At 35.3% G+C, this 22136-nt stretch overlaps 1 protein-coding gene across 4 annotated transcripts in view; it reads right to left on the bottom strand.

The window, feature by feature from the left end:
* LOC142233605 (uncharacterized) overlaps positions 1–22136 on the bottom strand; it is a 130511-nt gene that overhangs the window by 105772 nt on the left and 2603 nt on the right. For all 4 annotated transcript variants that reach the window (XM_075304595.1, XM_075304596.1, XM_075304593.1 and 1 more), the window contains exon 2: positions 18318–18539. In XM_075304595.1, the coding sequence (XP_075160710.1) occupies positions 18318–18403 (86 nt within the window). In that variant the 5' untranslated portion in view covers positions 18404–18539. The remainder of the gene's footprint in view (positions 1–18317; positions 18540–22136) is intronic.

Here is a 22136-nt window from a genome sequence, read left to right as displayed (position 1 = left end):
CATTCGAGAAATTTAGAAACAATGTTGGAATTATTTAATTGGGCAGGGGTGTTGAAATACAATTAAATACTTGTTTTTTTATAAACACTTTGATTTATAATATAGTATCTGATCATATGTGCTTTGAATTTTTGTATGTATTCATAGAAAATAATTTTTCAGTTAGTTACCTTTCTTCTTTCTTTTCACTTCAAATTAAATTCAATAAATTTCTTTTTGTCATAACCCTTAAAACTATTTGCTGATATTTATCTATATATATAAAGGTTTGTTCCAAATACATACATTTAAATATCACTCGATCTGGACAGAATTTGATAGACTTCTACAAAATCTATAGACTCAAAATTTAAGTCGGCTAATGCTCTAGGGAGAACACAATGTTAGTAAAAAAATATAGGAAACGTTTAAATCTGAAACAATTTTAAGGAAACTTTGAAAAAGTTTATTTATGATTTATCACTCGATATATATGTATTAGAAGTTTTGGAAAATTAGAGTCTTTTTACAACTTTTCGACTAAGCAGTGGCGATTTTACAAGGAAAATGGTGGTATTTTGACCATTTTTGTCGAAATCAGAAAAACATATATATGGGAGCTATATCTAAATCTTAACCGATTTCACCCAAATTTGGCGCGCATAGCAACAATGCTAATTCTACTCCCTGTGCAAAATTTCAACTAAATCGGAGCAAAAAATCGGCCTCCGTGGTCATATGAGTGTAAATCGGGCGAAAGCTATATATGGGAGATATATCTAAATCTGAACCGATTTCAACCAAATTTAGCACGCATAGCTACAATGCTAATTCTACTCCTTGTGCAAAATTTCAACTAATTCGGACCAAAAAATTGGCCTCCGTGGTCATATGAGTGTAAATCGGGCGAAAGCTATATATTGGTGCTATATCTAAATCTGAACCGATTTCAACCAAATTTTGCACGCATAGCTACAATGCTAATTCTACTCCCTGTGCAAAATTTCAACTAAATCGGAGCAAAAAATAAGCCTCTGTGGTCATATGAGTGTAAATCGGGCGAAAGCTATATATGGGAGCTATATCTAAATCTGAACCGATTTCAACCAAATTTGGCACGCATAGCTACAATGCTAATTCTACTCCCTGTGCAAAATTCCAACCAAATTGGGGTAAAACTCTGGCTTCTGGGACCGTATTAGTCCATATCGGGCGAAAGATATATATGGGAGCTATATCTAAATCTGAACCGATTTTAATAAAATTTGGCACACTTAACTATAGTACTAATTGTTCTTCTTGTGCAAACTTTTAAGTAAATTAGGGTAAAACTCTGGCTTCTGGGGCCATATAAGTCCATATTGGGCGAAATATATATATGGGAGCTATATCTAAATCTGAACCGATTTCTTCCAAAATCAATAGGTATCTATTCTGAGCCAAAACACATACTTGTGCCAAATTTGAAGTCGATTGGACTAAAACTGCGACCTAGACTTTGATTACAAAAATGTGTTCACGGACAGACGGACAGACGGACATCGCTATATCGACTCATGAGCCCACCCTGAGCATTTTTCCCAAAGACACCATGTGTCTATCTCGTCTCCTTCTGGGTGTTGCAAACATATGCACTAACTTATAATACCCTGTTCCACAGTGTGGAGCAGGGTATAAATAGGTAAATATTTTTCGACAAAATCAAGAAAATTTATTAGACGTAATTAATTGTTTCCCTTGTTAATTTCGTAGTTTGAAGGAAATAATTGCAGTTCGAAATTGCACAAATGACTTAAGCGCCATACGAAGTTCACGATGGGCGCTTTTGTGGTAAAATGTACAAATTTTACGAAATTCTGAACTATATTGTGGAAAATACGAATTTAGTAAACCTTTATGCTTCATTTGTGTATAAGTTTCTACCCCTTTTTAGATCTTTTACCTAACGTACGCCAAAAAATAGTTATGTTAATTTAAGGAAATTTTCTCAAAACATAATAATTCCATAAACTAATTCCATAATAGAGTTAAATTGTATTTTGTGCCCAGCATTGCTAGAATTGTTTCACCAAAAACCGCTAGATTTGCCCAAAAAATAGCTAAAAATAGCTAGAAAAAAGCTATATTCTTTTGTATCAAAAGTCACATTTTTCATTGAAATTTAACAAACTTAAAAGCATTATTTCACTTAAAATGAATATTAATTTAATTGTATTCATTTTAATTCTACTTCTGTCAGACTGCAACAATATCTATGTCATATCATTAGAAAATAGCAATATGTTTCGTTTTAATTGGCTTAAATCCGCTGAATTAATGATAAATTCGTGAACGTGTACACGCAAAGAAAAAAAACGTTTGGAAAACGTGTACCGAAAACGTTTTTCTTTTGTTGGAGTTTTTTGAATTGCTTCGAAAATTTTAAACTTTTATCACCAAAAAAATTCGTTTGTTACAAAATTTTTATTTTTTCAATAAAAAAAGTTATTTTTGAAATAACAACACAGTCCATTTCGTTTATATCAAACACTGTTCTTTTCTGACTTTAGGTCTTTAATAAGACACATTTTACAGTTCAAAATTTAATATAGTACAATGTAATGTTGAACATTTTTTCGGAATCTTCCGAATATATCTGGAATATATGTAAAAAAAACAAAAGCAAAAAAAAAAAAACTTTGGCCGAAGCAGGGATCGAACCCACGACCCTTGGCATGAGAGTCGGACGTAGCTACCACTGCTCCACGGTGCCAAACTAAATGTTTGTTTCTGTTAAATAAACTTTGTTTATTCGGTTCGTGGGCGCCGCAAGCTATGCTATATAAATATAACTTATATGGATATTTATCTATTGATGACCATAACAGGTACATAGCTCAGTGGTTAGTGTGTTGGCTTACAATGTGCATGGTCCGCGGTTCGATTCTCCGTCCAGGCGAAAGGTAAAAAAAATTTTAAAAATTTATAAAATCGTATAATTTCTTCTACATTGTTGGTATTACAGGAAAAGGTGTTAAGAACTAAAAATCCTCGTGGATGTGAGAAAGATGTGAGGGACAATGCAATTAGCAAGAAAATAATGTTTTTTTTTGAGCTAGTCTTTATGAAATTGTTTTTACATCCTGGAAAAGAATAAACGTTTATCACAAAAGGTATATACTTTTCTTCCAAATACACTTCCTTACAGCGAAAAGCAAATGAGAAACGAACTTTGTTTGTCTAAAATTTCGTTTGGGAGGAAAGAATTATTTTTTTGCGTGTACATTTTTGCTAATTTTACCCAAGAGAGTAAAACCCATTCTTACTGTCTTGCAAGTTTATACTGAATAACTTTTATTGGAAAATTATCCAAACAAACCTATTGTTATCCAATTTTTGCAAATGTAATACCATTCCATTAATAAATAGCAGATTTGTTTTTATCGCGCCCCTACGGGAAATTAGTGGAAATTGCCACTGACGGACCTATCACAGGACTAGTACCGGTGATTCAGTTTGCGCAGTTTTTAAATAGTCATAATTTAATGATTTCTATATTCGCTTGATATAAAAATCTTATTGGATCTACACATTTAGTGAAGTATAATTCATTTCTGGTGCGATTCGGATAACCAAAATGAAACATATTCGTAAGAGTTTGTGCGAGACTGGTTCATGAGGACCTGTCTATGGAGTGCTACTACTAAAATGTCCCGGGACATGTCCTTAGGAATGAGTCCAAGATGTGTCCTAAAGTGTAAATTTCAATGACAAATCCATGTGACCGGTCCTATACACACCAGGGACTAGTCATGTACCGGTCCTGTGGTTAATCCATTTCCTGTAAGGGCGTTTAATAAGGCTTTGATCCTATCAATACAATATTTTTATACCCTCCACCACAGAATGGTGACGGGGGTATAATAAGTATGTCATTCCGTTTGTAACACATCGAAATATCGATTTCCGACTATATAAAGTATATTCTTGATCAGGCAGAAATTCTAAGACGATATGACCATGTCCGTCTGTCTGTCTGTTGTAATCACGCTACAGTCTTCAATAATGAAGCAATCGTGCTGAAATTTTGCACAAACTCGTATTTTGTCTGCAGTTCGAAGATGGGCTATATCGGTCAAGGTTTTGATATAGTCCCCATATAAACCGACCTCCCGATTTGGGGTCTTGGGCTTATACACTCAAAAAAAGTGAACTCTCTATTTCACTAAAGCCAATTTAACTTTATCTTAGTTCATGGAATTATTATGTTTGGAGAGAGTTGCCTTTGCTTTAATAATTTTTTGTTTACGTTAGTTAAATTAACTAAACCGAACCATAAAGATTAACTAAATTCGTGTATTCCACAAAATAGTTCAGAATTTCTTTAAATTCGTAAATTTTACCAAAAAGGCGTCCATCATGAACTTCGTATGTCACTAAAGACATTCTTGCAATTTGAACTCCAAGTTTTTCCTTCAAACTACAAAATTTTCTTTAATAAGTGAAAAAACTTAGTTTACCTATTTTTATGACATCGGCGTGATGCCAACGTTTGTAATACTGTTTAGTTAAAATTTTCTACAAATATTCAAAATTTTCTAAAATTAACCGAAAGTTTTCTTCCTGGTGGGTTCACTGTTTTTTCAGTGTAGAAATCGTAGTTTTTATCCAATTTGCCTGAAATTGGAAATCTGGAGGTATTTTAGGACCATAAAGAGGTGTGCCAAAAATGGTGAGTATCGGCCGATGTTTTGGTATAGCCCACATATAGACCGATCTCCCGATTTTACTTCTTGGGCTTATAGAAACCGTAGTTTTTATCCAATTTGCCTGAAATTGGAAATCTAGACGTATTTTAAGACCATAAAGAGATGTGCAAAAAATGGTGAGTATCGGTCCATGTTTTGGTATAGCCCCCATATAGACCGATCTCCCGATTTCACTTCTTGGACTTATAGAAACCGAAGTTTTTATCCAATTTGCCTGAAATTGGAAATCTAGAGGTATTTTCGGGCCATAAAGAGGTGTGCCGAAAACGGTGAGTATCGGTCCGTATTTTAGTATAGCACCCATAAGAACGATTTCCCGATTTAACTCCTTAGGTTTCTAGAAACCGTAGTTTTTATCCGATTTGCCTGAAATTGTAAATATTCTGGTATTTAAGGCTCACAAAAACGTGTATGGGTCCATTTGGTAATGCCTCCATATAGACCGATTTCACTTCTTGAGAGTATAGAAGGCGCACTGATCATGAAAATTGCTTGAAACTCAATGTAAAATTTCCAGATTTTATTTCTCGGGTGAAAATCTACAGATTTAAGATTTCAAATCAAGACGTTATTTTATAATTTTCTTGCACACTTACAAGAGATGTTAATGATTCCTCTAAAACTCAAACAAAAATGGTTCTTATAAATCCAGAATCTGATATAGTCTTCATAAGTAAAATCTTTAAATTTATCTTCGTGAAGTGTACTGGTTAAACTGCTCTGCTTGATCTGTCCTCAAACCCTCTGAAATTTTAAAGGAAACCCTAATATTTGATTCATGGTGGTGGGTGTTTAAGATTCGGCCCGGCCGAACTTACTGCTGTATGTACTTGTTTTATTGTATTTTTTTGATGTTACAAAAAAATAATACCACATTCAAACCTTTATTTCCTTAATTTTTTCCGCGTCAAATTTGAATTAATTCGCTTTTTTCAGCTTTTTCTTCATGGGATATGAAAGTGTTTTAAAAACGTCCTAAAGACAATTTAAATTTCCAAATTCAGACTCGACTTCAAGTAGAAATTATTCTATGTATCAAGTAAAATACGTCTTTAAAATAAAGTGTTGAAAAACATCTTCTATTTATGAACGTTTTTTTTTTTGGTTTGTGGTCAAGATACAAAAACTCCACAAATTTAAAGACTTATTCATTAATTTTAAGAATTTTTCAGAATTGACCCTAGCCTAACACAATTTTCTTTCATGTAAAGATGCCCATTTTTAAGTTGAATCACTTAACTATAGGGACACTGAGAAAAAGACGTTGTCGACTTTTGGACAAGGAAAACGAGAAATTCACAAATGCTATTAAAAGCAAAATTCGCGTTCGTATTTTAAGGGCATGAAATCTTTGGCTTCACTACAATATTTTTTCAGTGTACAATGCAATCCGCATCTAATATTTTAACTTAGTAATAACATGAGAATATTATAATAACATAAAAGAGACACCATAAACACTAATAACATATTCCTGATAAATTACTGACAGTTTATCTAAGGAATTTGTATGGTAATAGTAGATTTAAAGTTTACGTTAGCTTTTATGAATATGAAGAAAAACCATTACAATAAGGTGTATTTGCTGCAAAAATGCCCCGCATAATGGCGGGAATCATTATTAATGTTTCAATTGAACTTTGAAATATGTGGAAACCCTTATTCTGGCAGCAAGGCTTAAATAAAAACGCAGTTTTATCCACATTTCAATAGAAACATGTCGAAATCAAAAAATCTAAAAATAGCTAAAACGGTCATGAAAAAAGCCAGAAAAAAGCTAAAAACTAAATACATTTAAAAAAAACCAAATCTAGCGGGAAAATCGCTAAATTGGCAACGCTGTTAGTGCCCTAGATGGTTCACTTTTTTTATTTAAAACTCAATTAAAAAGTTGATTGAAGTTGGAAACTTTTTCAATTAAAAAATTAATTGATACTATTAACCTTTTAATCAAACTAGAAACATTAAGTCAATTAAGTCAATGAATTTTTTGATACAATTAACTTTTTAATCAAACTCGGAAGAGTAAGTCAGATAAAAAATAATTTTTTTATATTTTTAATTAAAAATTGTTTGAAACAATAAATTTTTGAATCGAACTAAAAATGATGAAAAAATAGTTATAGAAATTTATTGAAATATAGTATAGTGATTAAAAATAGTGTCGTTGAAAAATTAATTGAATATTGCAATCAAACATCAATTAAAAATCTAATTGAATCAATTAAAAAATTAACTGAAATTTGCTAATGAAACCAATTAATTTTTTAATCAAGTAATTTTTTGATGCTCAATTAAAACTGTGATTGATAATATCATTTTCGTGATTGAAGACATTTCAATTAAAAAATTAATTGGATCAATTAATTTTGTGATTGAATCAGAAAAATGTTTTTTTGTGTGTAGGTCCCTAAAAATGTCTTTACACTAAAGAAACAGCATCTATGGATCTCGGAATCAATCCTTAAGGGAAGGTCAAAATCTTTGGATCCAAGTAAACTGTTTTTTGAATGTACGCAAAGGGAATACAAATTCGAAAATTAATTATGTACCTTAATTTTAATTGTATAGAGCTTAGGTTTAAACATACTTTTATTTTAAAGAAGCAGCATATTCAATACAAAATCCTTAACTAAAGGTCAAAATCTTTGGATCCGCTTAAACTTTTTTATAGTGTGAATAGTTTTGTATTCATCATGTCTCAATATTGTTCTTTCGGGACTTTAATGTTTTCAAACATTGCTTCAAAGTTCATTTCGAACCAATGTCTATCTTTTTTCGCCTATATGTAGACCCGCACCCATACATATGTTATGTCTACTTAATCTATAAATAATGCTTAAGATATGAACGTTAAAACTCACAATTTTTTGTTTTTGTATTGAATTGAAAGAAAACAAAACCAATGCTAAAAACCCCATCAGCAAACTAGGTGAAACAAAGGAGAGACATAAGCGAATTTTTTATTCAACTACATAAGCAATGGACAAATTGAAAATTTTCCATCGGCTAAAATACTGGGGCTAACAGGTATCTCTCAAGCTTTATTAGAAACTTGTGGTGCAAGGCAGATTTGGCCATTTTCTTTAACCGCCAACACTCCGTCTGAATGTGGCAAGGAAAATGAAGCAACGCGGAAAACAAATTTAACCATGTAATGGTCTTGATACACTTCATATGCTTGCATGCATACATTGACTATACAGACACACTTATACGTTACCTTACTGGAGCAAGATTCATGTTGCAACATCTCGTAGTACCTATGCCGTCATATGATCGAATCATATGAAGACGACATTACAAATGAAGAAGCAAACAAATGAAAACTTACAAAGCAAACAAAACAAAGAGCACAAGCGGAAAAACGCGAATATGTGACAATACTATCATCGCTACCTCTATTTGGCTATTATGCAAAGCCCCAAACACAAACATTTTCTCAGGGTGATTACCTAATTTTTTTTTAATTTATGCAGAATATTGTTTGGAAACTTGAAAATGTTGTTATTTTCTTAACGCAACTGAACCACCGTGGTGAAATGGTTAGCCTGTCATTTCATGGATTCAGTCCCAGATTCAGTGGATAATCCCGACCGGTATCATCTTTGACGATTTGTCAGGGCAGATTTGGATTCAGCGTCCCAAATAACCTTAAAAACAATATTCAGTTCTTAATCAACAGAACCATAAAAACTAACTTATTACATTACATTTCTTGAGCGTGAGATCTATCAAACAATATCGTGCGTGAATGTGCGTGAGTAAGATTTTTCCGCCGTGAGTGTGTGTGAGCGTGAGTAAAATATTACTCACGTGCACACATCTACATATATGTGTTTGTATACAAACACTTACACATTAGAAAAATGTTATTTTTGTATGGAAATCGCGATTTATATCAATTCAGTAAATCGTGAACAAAATCAAAAGTTGTGCACCTATTGTAATGAAATAAAGCTAATTTTATTCGAAATATATGTAACTAACTGTTTCTAGACCAAAAAATCATGACTTAAAGAGAATATTGTTTGGGAGTTTCGGTTTTTTTTTTAATTTAATATGGTGAACCGTTTTCAAGTTATTCCAATATACGTAGCGGAAGTGCCTTAATTTTGAACATACGGTATATCTCGAAATGTCGAGCTGATAGAAAAAAACAAGTGCAGATTTGGATCCAGCGTAAAAGTTATTAAAAATTTGCTACTAGTAAAAATTTTCTATAAATTTCAAATCAACACAAAAAAGTTCAATTTTGTTTGCTTGTGTAATGGAACCGCGGACCATACAGTTTAAAAGCCAACACACTATCCACTGGACTACGTAGCTGCTATTGTCATCAACAGACTATTATTATAGCCATCGACACAAATAGTGAAACAGTTATATTTATATAGATTGCGGCGCCCACGAGCCGATACAAAAAAACATTATTTGTCAGAAACATACATTTGATGGTCACGCGGAGCAATGGTTAGCATGTCCGCCTTGCATACCAAGGGTCGTGGGTTCTATCCCTGCTCCGACCGTGTAATGGAACGAAATACATTTTTGTATTGTATTCGTCCTTACATAGATTTTATTGATTGTGCCTCATGTTGTATAAAGGCACACGCCTTGTGTGGCCACATACCCACTGCTCTACTCTCCACATACCCACTGTGATTCAATGCAGTCTGGGTGGGTATGGGAAAAATGATTTATAAGGCAATCTGACTTTGGGAAACATTTATTTTTGCGTGCTATGTGTATATTTCCCATCTACGTCGTGGCTGTGGGAGAATATAAATTCAGGGTTTTTGGGCAACGAGAAGGAGTCCCAACAGCCGAAGGGTATTGAACACGACGAATGGCACGACCTCAGTCAGTTCACACTAAGCGACAGGAACTCTACCACCGAGGATCCACCGTGGCGCAATGGTTAGCATGCCCGCCTTTCATACACAAGGTCGTGGGTTCGATTCCTGCTTCGACCGAACACCAAAAAGTTTTTCAGCGGTGGATTATCCCACCTCAGTAATGCTGGTGACATTTCTGAGGGTTTCAAAAAAACTTCTCCAAGTGGTTTCACTGCAATGTGGAACGCCGTTCGGACTCGGCTATAAAAAGGAGGTCCCTTGTCATTGAGCTTAACATGGAATCGGGCAGCACTCAGTGATAAGAGAGAAGTTCACCAATATGGTATCACAATGGACTGAATAGTCTAAGTGAGCCTGATACATTGGGCTGCCACCTAACCTAACTCTACCACCGCACTAAGTGTTTCGGCATTAAGCTTGCTTCCGCACTAATAGCTTCGGCTATTAGCTTGCTTCCGCACTAATCGTTTCCCGACGATTAGCTTGCGTCCGCACTAATAGCTTCGGCTATTAGCTTGCTTCCGCACTAGTAGCTTCGGCTATTAGCTTGCTTCCGCACTAATAGCTTTGGCTATTAGCTTGCTTCCGCACTAGTAGCTTCGGCTATTAGCTTGCTTCCGCACTAATCGTTTCCCGACGATTAGCTTGCTTCCGCACTCATAGCTTTTGCTATAAGCTTGCTTCCGCACTATTAGCTTCGGCTATTAGCTTGCTTACGCACTAATCGTTTCCCGACGATTAGCTTGCTTCCGCACTAATCGTTTCCCCACGATTAGCTTGCTTCCGCACTAATAGTTTCGGCTATTAGCTTGCTTCCGCACTAATAGTTTCGGCTATTAGCTTGCTTCCGCACTAATTGTTTCGGCTATTAGCTTGCCTCCGCACTAATTATTTCGGCAATTAGCTTGCTTCCGCACTAATAGCTTCGGCTATTAGCTTGCTTCCGCACTAATAGCTCCGGCTATTAGCTCGCTTCCACTAGTAGGTTCGGCAAGTACTTTGTAGTTTTGTTACTAACCTAACAACGAATCAACAATCAACACCGAATCGCCACATCACCCGGATTATCAACATACACTATCAACATTGAATCACCGCATCACCCGAATTAACAACATATCCCGCATCGCCCGTATTATCAACATATCGGCGCATCACCCGAAACATCAACCTACCGCCGCATCACCCGAATCATAAAAATCGGCCAACCACCGACAGCCGACCACACCTACACAACCGTCACCGGACAGCCACTGACGGCTGACCACCAAACCACCATCACCACCACCGAATCATCAACTGAGCCTTCAACCGAATAGTCAACGACGCCGAATCGTCAACGACAATCCCGAACCATCAACCGAATCACTAACCGATCGTCACCGAACAATCACCGACACCGTATCAACGACTTTAGTCGAACCAAATCGTCAACAACCGATCCACCGGCTTCCTTACAAAGAAGCTACATAATAAATCACCGACTCCCCATCATACCTTGCAAACATAAGCATTATACGTATATAAGGTCAAATAAATAAAGTTCGTACTACTATTATTGTATAAATACCACCAGATCGTGTGTTCTTAATTTAAGGTTTGTGGGTCCTTAAAGTTGATCCTGGACGACCTTCTTGGCATTGAGTCCACCAATGCTCTACAGGCCTCCCTTGGTAAAGAGAACCAAGCCTCTGAATTTTTCTTGGCATTGAGTCCACCAATGCTCTACAGGCCTCCCTTGGTAAAGAGAACCAAGCCTCTGAATCTTTCCCATAATTAATGTTTATTCGATGGGTTTTCCGTTCCAATCTTGTCTTTTACTATTTTCCACAAATTTTCAATCGGATTTAAATCGGGCGATTGTGCTGGCCATGGTTAGGTTAAGGTTAGGTTAAAGTGGCGGCCCGATTAAGATTCAGACTCACTTAGACTATTCAGTCCATTGTGATACCACATTAACTTCTAGTTTAACCGGTGAACCTTCTCGATTATTTTCTTCTGTTGAACCAACCAGATTGTTCCAAAAAACATTAGCAGACTGCTTAAGTTAACGTTTTCCAGGTTCGCCAGTAATCTAAAGCTATATGCCCCTATTTGCTTACGCCTTACACAAAATGCAGGACACTCACACAAGAGGTGTTTAATTGATTCCTTTTCCTCCTACAATAGTCATTATACTTCACGCCAATAGTTTTTGCAAAATCGGGCAGCGACCCGTTATAGCAGATATCAGGAGTGATACCTGACGTCTCGAGAACTCTAGCATATGTAGTGTGCGGTTTAAGTTTAAATGGGGCCATATTTGCTTGGTGTCGTTACAACCCTTGCAATTGTCCCATCGAACATTTGCCATCGTGACAGCCTTCTCACGCAGTATGAGCTTGCAGGTAGCCAGGGGCATACCAACAGATTCTAGTTCCACCTGGAATATGTAAGGTAGTCCCTAGCAACGCCAACTCATCCGCTTCGCAGTTCCCCGGTATGTTCCTATGGCCAGGCACCCATATTAGGTGAATATTGTACTGCTCAGCCATCTCATTGAGAGATTTGCGGCAATCGATGGCCGTTTTCGAGTTGAGGAACACAGAGTCCAAGGATTTTATTGCAGGTTGACTGTCTGAGTATATATTAATGCCCACATTTTTTGGAACATTACTTCTCAGCCAATTCGCCACCTCTCTTATTGCTAATATTTCAGCCTGAAAAACACTACAGTGATTAGGTAATCTTTTCGCTATTCGAAGTTCCAGATCATTAGAATATACTCCGAAACCCACTTGTCCATCCAATTTGGAGCCATCAGTGTAGAAATCTATATATTCTTTATTCCCCGGGGTCTGTGTGCACCACGCCTCACTGTTGGGGATTAGAGTCTCAAACTTTTTGTCGAAAAGTGGACTCACCAAAGTGTAATCCACTACGTTAGGCACATCTGGCATTATTTTGAGGACAGAACTGTGACCGTAACCTTTTTCCGACCACAGCGATAGTTCGCGCAACCGCACAGCCGTTGTTGCAGCTGACTGTTTGGCCAAAATGTCTAAAGGCAATAGATGCAGCATGACATTAAGGGAATTTGTTCCTGTCTTGCTGAATGCGCCTGAAATACACAAACACGCCATACCCTGAACTTTATCTAAACCAGTCGGTTTCTGAAGTGCCGGCCACCAGACTACAACACCATATAGCATTATAGGTCTAACTACTGCCGTGTATAGCCAATGCACAATTTTTGGTCTTAGTCCCCACTTTTTCCCTATTGCCTTTTTGCACGAGTACAAAGCTACCGTTGCTTTCTTCGCCCTTTCTTCAATATTAAGCCTAAAATTCAGCTTCCTGTCCAAAATAACGCCAAGGTATTTTGCACACTCACCAAAGGGAATTTCTATACCCTAAATACCTAAGGAAATGGGCCTAACCGTGGGAGTTTTGCGATCTTTGCAGTACATGACTAGTGTTGTCTTTGCTGGATTTACACAAAGACCATTATCTTTCGCCCATTTCTCAGTCATCCGTAGAGCTCTCTGTATAATATCTCTGATTGTGGATGGGAATTTCCCCTGACTGCTAGCGCCACATCATCTGCGTATGCCACCACTTTTATCCTTTCTTTTTCTAGGGAAACCAGAAGGTTATTTATAGCAACATTCCAAAGAAGAGGTGATAGAACTCCTCCTTGGGGAGTGCCTCTGTTCACATACCTTTGTATGTTTGCTTGTCCTAGTGTGGCTGAAATACGTCTCTTCATTAGAAGTTCGTCTAACAGCCTAAGTATACATGGATCAACATTCAGAGTTGTCAGTCCATTTCAAATCGAGCTCAGGTTGGATGTTGTTGAACGCCCCTTCGATGTCTAGAAACGCCACGATTGTGAATTCTTTGGCAGATAGTGAGCTTTCAATAAAGCTGCCTAGTTCATGCAATGCGGTCTCAGTAGACCTACCCTTCGAGTATGCATGTTGTCGTTTCGAGAGCAAACTTGAATTGACGCTAGTTCTAAGATAAATATCTATCATCCTCTCCAGATTCTTAAGTAGGAATGATGATAAGCTGATTGGTCGGAAACCCTTCGCATTCGAGTGAGAGGCTTTTCCCGCTTTAGGTATGAAAACGACTTTTGATTCCCTCCACTTTCGTGGAATATATGCTAAGTTGATACATCCTATATATATCGCCGACAACCAGGGGATAATTCTGTCAACCACCGCTTGTAACTCCGCCGGAGTAATTCCATCAGGTCCGGGGGATTTGAATGATCCAAAGCTCGATAGGAAACGACCACTGAGCCACTGTGGCACCGCCAGTGCATGGTTCAACCGTCTGATTTCCGGGAAAATGTGTGTCCAATAGTACCTCCAGCGTCTCCTCACCAGCGTTACCGTTGTGCCACTTTAGTGGCAAATTTGCCACTTTTCTTGGGCGGTGCCACTTTTGCGCCACTTTTTGTTTGTGCCACTAAATGTGATACTTTTTACGATTGGAAGAAAAGTGTCCTAAGAAATTAGAGAAAGTATATGTTAAAGATCCAAAATGCACTTTCAAATACCACAGATTTATCTTAAATTTTTAGTTTATATTATCAAAAGTATGAATACCGTTAACAAAATATGCCAAAGCGAATCCTCCTAAACGTGAGTACTAAGTTCGGTTTTCGAGTTGAAAATCACTTTATTTTCGCGATTACTTTTCCTGAAATAATCAAAATTATAAATGATTGAGTTATTGAGTTAATTTATCTGCTTTATATTGAACTGTTTTAGTAAAGTAACCGCGAAAATTTCAACTAGAAAATCGAACATAGTGCTTACCTTAAATTGTTTATTACTTATATTTAACAAAAATATTCTATTACAAATATACATAAATTTTGTAAGAAAGTTTGTAAAAACGTGATTTAGCAGATATCGACTATAAAAATTCTTTGTATATTAAAAACATTAAAACAATATAGATAGGTCACAAAATGACATCACAATCCGAAAGTCGTGGGCAAATTTTACCATGAATTGACATAAATGACAAAAAACTGAAGAAAAGGGGGTTCCGCATTACTTCAAAACCAATGATGATATAAATTATTTTGATATCGTAAATAAATTTAAAGATATAATTGAAAGGCCTGATTATTTTATAGACGCTTAAAAAATAATTTTAAGTAGGATTTGTTCACCAATTTGTATGAATTCGCAAAATATATTTTAACTTAACCTCATAGCAGTATTTATTTCTTAAGTTTTTTTTTTGTATAAGTTAATAAAAAGAATGTGCCACTTTTTGTGTCACTTTTCAAAAATAATTGTGCCCCTTTTTTCGACGTTTGCCACTTTTTGTGCCACTTTTTGAAAATTCCCAACGGTAACGCTGCTCCTCACTGGACGTTGTCCAATTGCCCTCCGATGTTTTAATGAAACCTGGAGCGGAGCTCGTGGATGCTAGCACCATCCGTAGTCTGGAAGCCTCGGACGTATTCTCAATGCTGCTGCAGTAATCATTCCAAGAGTTATGCTGAGCCTTTCTCAGTTCTCGCTTGTATCCTCTCAGATTCTTCTTGTAAGCGTCCCAATCCACAGGAGCTCTGGTGGAATTTGCTTTGTTAAAGAGCTTCCTGCACGATTTCCTCATATTACCTAACTCCGTAGACCACCATGGTGGTCGATTTTCCCCCCTTGGCTTCCCTTTAGGGCATGCAGCTTTCAGTGAAATGTTGAAGGCCTTAGTAATCCGCTCCACTGCATGTTCGATATCTTGCACATTTCTCATATTTATCTCTGTTATTTCCGGTATCATCATATTGAACGATTCCCTATACCTATTCCAGTCAGCTTTCCTAACATTTGGCGGAAATATGGTCTTGGTGGTATGAACATCAAATTTTAAACTGATGTAGCGATGATCTCAGAAGCTGTGTTCACTTAAAACCTGCCAAACAGATATCATTTCATTCAGTTCTTGCGAGGCCAAGGTGACGTCCAAAACATCTTGCCTGTGCTGGCCATGGTAATACCTTTACGTCATTATCATCAAACCATTTTTTAATAATACCTGAAGTATGTTCCGGGTCATTGTCTTCCTGGAAAACCAATTTCAAGGGCATTTCCCATTCAACATAAGGCAACATTACTTAATTAAGGATATGATAGTAAAGTTTTTTATCCATATTTTCTTTTATCCAATATATTGGTCCTACTCCATACCAAGAAAAACATCCCCAAATCACGATGCTTTCTTCACCATACTTGGCAGCCTTTTTAGTATAGCAGGAACATGATTCTTTATGTTTTGGAGGTCCATTGTCTACCATCACTTCCAATCAAATTAATTTTGCTTTCATCAGACCAAAGCACATTTCACCAGTTTTGTCCATATACCGACCCTTGCCAATTTATATACAAAACTGCAAACTCTATACGACTTTGCCGATACCTTTGACCCAATTTTCACATTCTTATAGTAACCAAATGTTGCCAGATTTTTGTATTTATTAATACTCACCACGAGTAATAATTTAAATAAAAAAAGTTATGAAATGAGTTTAAAAATTCTTTAAAATAACTAAACTATTTTCGGCACTTATAGTGACCCTATTTTTTGACCATGACTATATATGTTTACTCGAAATTTGTAAATTTATATATGCTAAAATCACCGATATGATTATTATGAATTCATGTCCCAAACATAATATATTCTAACATACATATCAATATATGTGCCCCAAACATATAATGGTAGTTTATGAACATTACATTTTTACACTTAAATATATTGTGTTTAAAAAATTCTGCCCGAAACACATTTTGTTCACATCGGAACATATTTTTCTAACAGTGCAATATCTAAACTATTGAATCATTTACAGGACACGTACTTTGATTGCAAGAGTACAGGAACTGACAAGACCTTCAGATTTGACCGGGAACTGGGCGAGTTTCTTTTTCAACACCGCCCATCTTTCCCCCAAAAATTGTGCCTATATATGAGATTCTTTCACACCAAAAAGACTCTAAGTTTAGTGGTTCAACCGATATTGATTTTTGTCATCTCGGATTGGTCATTTAACACACTGTGATCATTGGCGTAGCAAGGGGGTCCCAAGAAAATGTTTTCACAAAAACACCGGTATTAATTTGAAGTATTTTTTGGAGTAATTTTTGAAAGTACGTTTCATTATATAGTGGTGTTATTTATATTTTTGTTTAGTTTTATATATTATTTATTTATTGATCTATTCATTTATTTATTGATTTTAATTAATATGTACCAGAAAGTTGTTCATAATTTTATAGGCTACATTTCTTCCTTTGATTGTTCGCTAAATTTTTCAATGATTCAAAAGCTTTAGTCGAAAAACGAAAAATCGGTGATAAAAGTGGTAATTTTTTGGACATTTTCGGTTCGGTTTTGAACATGAAGATGAAATTTCCCGACTTAGGTTTGGCCAAAGATTGATTATATATTTGAGGAAGACAGGAAATTGGCTTGCGTCATACCAAATGTTGCATTTACCAGATTAGTTTAATACATGTTTGTAATCTTTTAGTTGTTTTTCGTTTTTATTTTTTAAATGAAAAATGTAATTTTCTTAATGAAACAATGTTAAATTTTAGGCAACAACCAAAAAAATTAAACTTTTTCCCTTCATGGAAATTTATTTCGTGCTCTTAATTTCATTTTATTTCCATTTTAATGCTATGTCAATACTTGTCGTATACGCGTTTGGTTCGAGTATTAAACTAATGTGGTAAATGGTTTGATGTGCTCAAAGATTATAGATTGCAGAAGATGGGGATTGGCCACTGAGCACATCAAACCATTTACCACAATAGTTTAATACTCGAACCAAATGCGTATACGACAAGTATTGACATAGCATTAAACTGCAAATAAAAAGAAATTGAGAGCACGAAATAAATTTCCATAAAGGGGAAAATGTAATTTTTTTGTTGTTGCCTAAAATTTAACATTGTTTCATTAAGAAAATTACATTTTTCACTTAAAAAATAAAAACGAAAAACAACTAAAAGACTACAAACATGTATTAAACTAATCTGGTAAATGGAACATTCGGTATGACGCAAGCCAATTTCCTGTCTTCCTCAAATATATAATCTTTGGCCAAACCTAAGTCGGGAAATTTCATCTTCATGTTCAAAACCGAACCGAAAATGTCGAAAAAATTACCATTTATTTTTTCGATTTTTAAATGAAAAATGTATTTCGATTTTATTTTTTAAATGAAAAATGTAATTTTCGTAATGAAACAATGTTAAATTTTAGGCAACAACAAAAAAAATACATTTTTCCCTTTATGGAAATTTATTTCGTGGTATCACAATGGACTGAATAGTCTAAGTGAGCCTGATACATCGGGCTGCCACCTAACCTAACCTAAGCTAATTTCCTATCTTCCTCAAATCTATAATCTTTGATGCTGCCGTCGAACGATGTATTTGTTCGGTTTGTTTAGCGAAGCGCTGATGTTCTGCATGTTCTATAAAAAGCCATTTGAAATCGCTTTCAAGCATACTTGTGCAGACCTTTAGTTCGAACCCACGACCCTGTGTATGCAAGGCGGGCATGCTAGCCATTGCACCACGGTGGCTCCCGTTATATTCATTAGATACAATCCACATTTCAGTTATTCAAATTTATACTTATTAATCAAACAGATTGACATTTTCCTGTTATTTTGACAAAAAAAAAGCTGTAGTTAGCTTTTAAAAATACTTACCCGTTGCTGTGGCGACGTTCTATGAAAAGCTGAATATCACACTTGACATTATCGAGAAATTCTTCTTCGGAAATATTATCTCCCATTTCAGAGGAATAATACTAAATGTATATTTAAATATTTCTCGTCATCAAGAGAATCGGCGGAACGTTCCAATTGTTGTACATTTTAATCTGTGTTTTCAGCTTTTAAAATTAATTAAAATATTTTTCTTGGACGAATCTGAAAACCATGTACCACGTTTAAAAAATGAATAATGTGTAATAAGTATACCGTCGAATAATAACCGAAATATTACATCGGGCATAAGAAAATTAACTCTATTTGAAAAGATAAAGGATATATAATGAAGAGTGTACGACAAACCCGGCAATTTAACTTCATTTACTGTGACTTATTTAAGTAGAGATATACCAACGTGTAATGGGTTACGAATTCGCAAAACGCAAAAACTTTCCTTAAGCTTTATCCTCCTAACCCCAATGATATATAACACAAAATGTATATACTATTCTTAAAATAATGCGAAGAAAATTTTAACTAAAAAAGTGAATCGTTCGCGATATTGACAGTTCAAAATTGCGTTACATTTTGCTAATTCGTAAACACAGAAAAAATTTACGAAAATGTTTCCAATTAAAATCTTAATTGAATTTTAAAAAATATTCAATTAGAAATTTAATTGATTCAACAAAACTTTTAATTGAAACAAAAATTAATAGTATCATTAATTTTTTAATTTGTTCAAGTTATTTTTAAATCAAACTTCAATAATTTTTTTAATTGATACTATCTATCATTTCTGTGATTGAAGGCATTTCAATTAAAAATGAATTGGATCAATTAATTTCGTTGTTGAAGACAAAACATATTTTTTTTTTGTGTGAATCAGAACATCGGGGATATTTCTATACACATGGTGCGTTTTGATAAATGTTTGGTATGGGTTAATCCAATTCAAGGGAATTTTGGACGAAAGACAAGAAAATGTTGTTGACTTATGTATTGAGTTCGAATACAATTCGCTATAGTCGGCCTCGATGACGGTTTATAATGAATTTTTAAGCTATTGCTTATCATATCAAAGGCGAGAGTCTATTAGTCTGCCTTGACAACAGTTAACCATTTGTACACTAAGTCCTATACGAAAAACGAAATATTCGCTTAAAGTGCACACTTAGTTGAAATTCCCGAGTGTGGGATACAAAAGTAAAAAATGAAATAATTGTAGTTTTCAACTTCAATTAATCAACTTTTCATGTTTCTTGAAAGCCACTTCTTAGGTTGTCCAAAATGGGTTAATCGATTTTTATTGTAAAGATTGAAAAGTGCACAGCGACGTTCAAGATCTGAGTTTCATTATCTAATTGTTACAGAAGAAACTGGTTTCGAAGTGTTTATTCTAAGTCCGATTGGGTAACTCTATATTTGTGTATAGATCTCTAAGGATACAAAGTCGAAAATAGAGTGTTGTAAAAATTCAACGACAATTTCATTGTTGACCAAAATCGACTTGCGAAAATTCTGTTTTGTATGTCAATAAGTCAGTTTTATCGTTTGTTTCTTATTACTTTAAGGCATGGTATATATGGAAGTTTTTGCTAACAAAAGATCCGTGAGACGTCGTTGCCCATTATTTACATTTTTTCCTATAAAAATAGACGGCAATAAATTTGAACTAGAGGTATACATCGGGCTTAAGAAGCAAATCGACAATTTGCTTTATTGGCATCAACTGGAATTTTTTCAAGAGCTGCAACCTTTCTTTACCTGCATTTAAAATTCATATTTTTATATTATTTGCAAACCCGCCGTTTCTAAGTGCGATATTTACCATAGCGCAATTTTCGTTATTACTATGTAATCAATTGTTTATATTTTCTCTATTCTGTAGTAGACAAAAACCCTAATAATATTGGATTCACTCCCAGTACGCAATTTAAAAAGAAAACAAGTATATACGGCCGTAAGTTCGGCCAGGCCGAAGCTTATGTACCCTCCATCATGGATTGCGTAGAAACTTCTTCTAAACACTGCCATCCAGAATCGAATTACTTAAGTTGCGGTAACGCTTGCCGATGGCAAGGTATCTTAAAACCTCCTAACACCATCTTCTAAATTGATGTAAGTCCATACGTGGTATATATTAAATCAAAAAAGATCGATCCAATACGTATATAATTCAGTTTGACAAAGTAGACATACAATTTTGACAAAATTTTCTACAGAAATAAAATTTTCACAAAATTTTCTATAGAAATAAAAATTTTGACAAAATTTTCTATAGAAAGAAAATTTTGACAAAATTTTCTACAGAAATAAAATTTTAACAAAATTTTCTATAGAAATAAACTTTTGACAAAATTTTCTATAGAAATAAAATCTTGGTAGATTATTTTTGGCTCGAGTGGCAACCATGATTATGAACCGAATAAAATTTGAACAAAATCTTCTATAGAAATAAAATTTTGACAAAATTTTCTATAGAAATAAAATTTTGACAATGATGAAAATTTTATTATGAACCGAATAAAATTTTAACAAAACTTTCTCTAGAAATAAAATTTTGACAAAATTTTCTCTAGAAATAAAATTGTGGTAGATTATTTTTGGCTCTAGTGGCAACCATGATTATGAACCGATATGGACCAATTTTTGTGTGATTGGACCAATTTTGGTATGGTTGTTAGCGACCATATACTAACACCACGTTCCTAATTTGAACCGGATCGGATGAATTTTGCTCCTCCAAGAGGCTCCGGAGGTCAAATCTGGAGAACGTTTTATATGGGGGCTATATATAATTATGGACCGATATGGACCAATTCTGCCACGGCTGTTAAAGATCATATACTAACACCATGTTCCAAATTACAACCGGATTGGATGAAATTTGCTTCTCTTGGAGACTTCGCAAGCCAAATCTGGGGATCGGTTTATATGGGGGCTATATATAATTATGAACCGATGTGGACCAATTTTTGCATGGTTGTTAGAGACCATATACCAATATCATGTACCAAATTTCAGGCGGATCGGATGAAATTTGCTTCTCTTTGAGGCTCCGCAACCCAAACCTGGGGATCGGTTTATATGGGCGCTATATATAATTATGGACCGATGTGAACCAATTTTTGCACGGTTGTTAGAGACCATATACCAATACCATGTACCAAATTTCAGCCGGATCGGATGCAATTTGCTTCTCTTTGAGGCTTCGCAAGCCAAATTTGGAGATCGGTTTATATGGGGTCTATATATAATTATGGACCGATGTGGACCAATTTGTGCATGGTTGTTAGAGACCATATATCAACATCATGTACCAAATTTCAGCCGGATCCGATGAAATTTGCTTCTCTTTGAGGCTCCGCAAGCCAAATCTGGGGATCGGTTTATATGGGGGCTATATATAATTATGGACCGATGTGGACCAATGTTTGCATGGTTGTTAGAGACCATATACCAACATCATGTACCAAATTTCAGCCGGATCGGATGAAATTTGCTTCTTTTAGAGGCTCCACAAGCCAAATCTGGGGATCGGTTTATATGGGGGCTATACGTAAAAGTGTACCGATATGGCCCATTTTCAATACGATCCGACCTACATCGATAAAAACTACTTGTGCCAAGTTTCAAGTCGATAGCTTGTTTCGTTCGGAAGTTAGCGTGATTTCAACAGACGGACGAACGGACGGACGGACATGCTTAGATCGACTCAGAATTTCACCACGACCCAGAATATATATACTTTATGGGGTCTTAGATCAATATTTCGATGTGTTACAAACGGAATGACAAAGTTAATATACCCCC

The sequence above is a fragment of the Haematobia irritans genome, chromosome 4 (assembly GCF_050003625.1).
Source record: "Haematobia irritans isolate KBUSLIRL chromosome 4, ASM5000362v1, whole genome shotgun sequence".
Taxonomy (NCBI): Eukaryota; Metazoa; Arthropoda; class Insecta; order Diptera; family Muscidae; genus Haematobia; species Haematobia irritans.
This window is presented reverse-complemented; position numbering and strand designations above follow the sequence as displayed.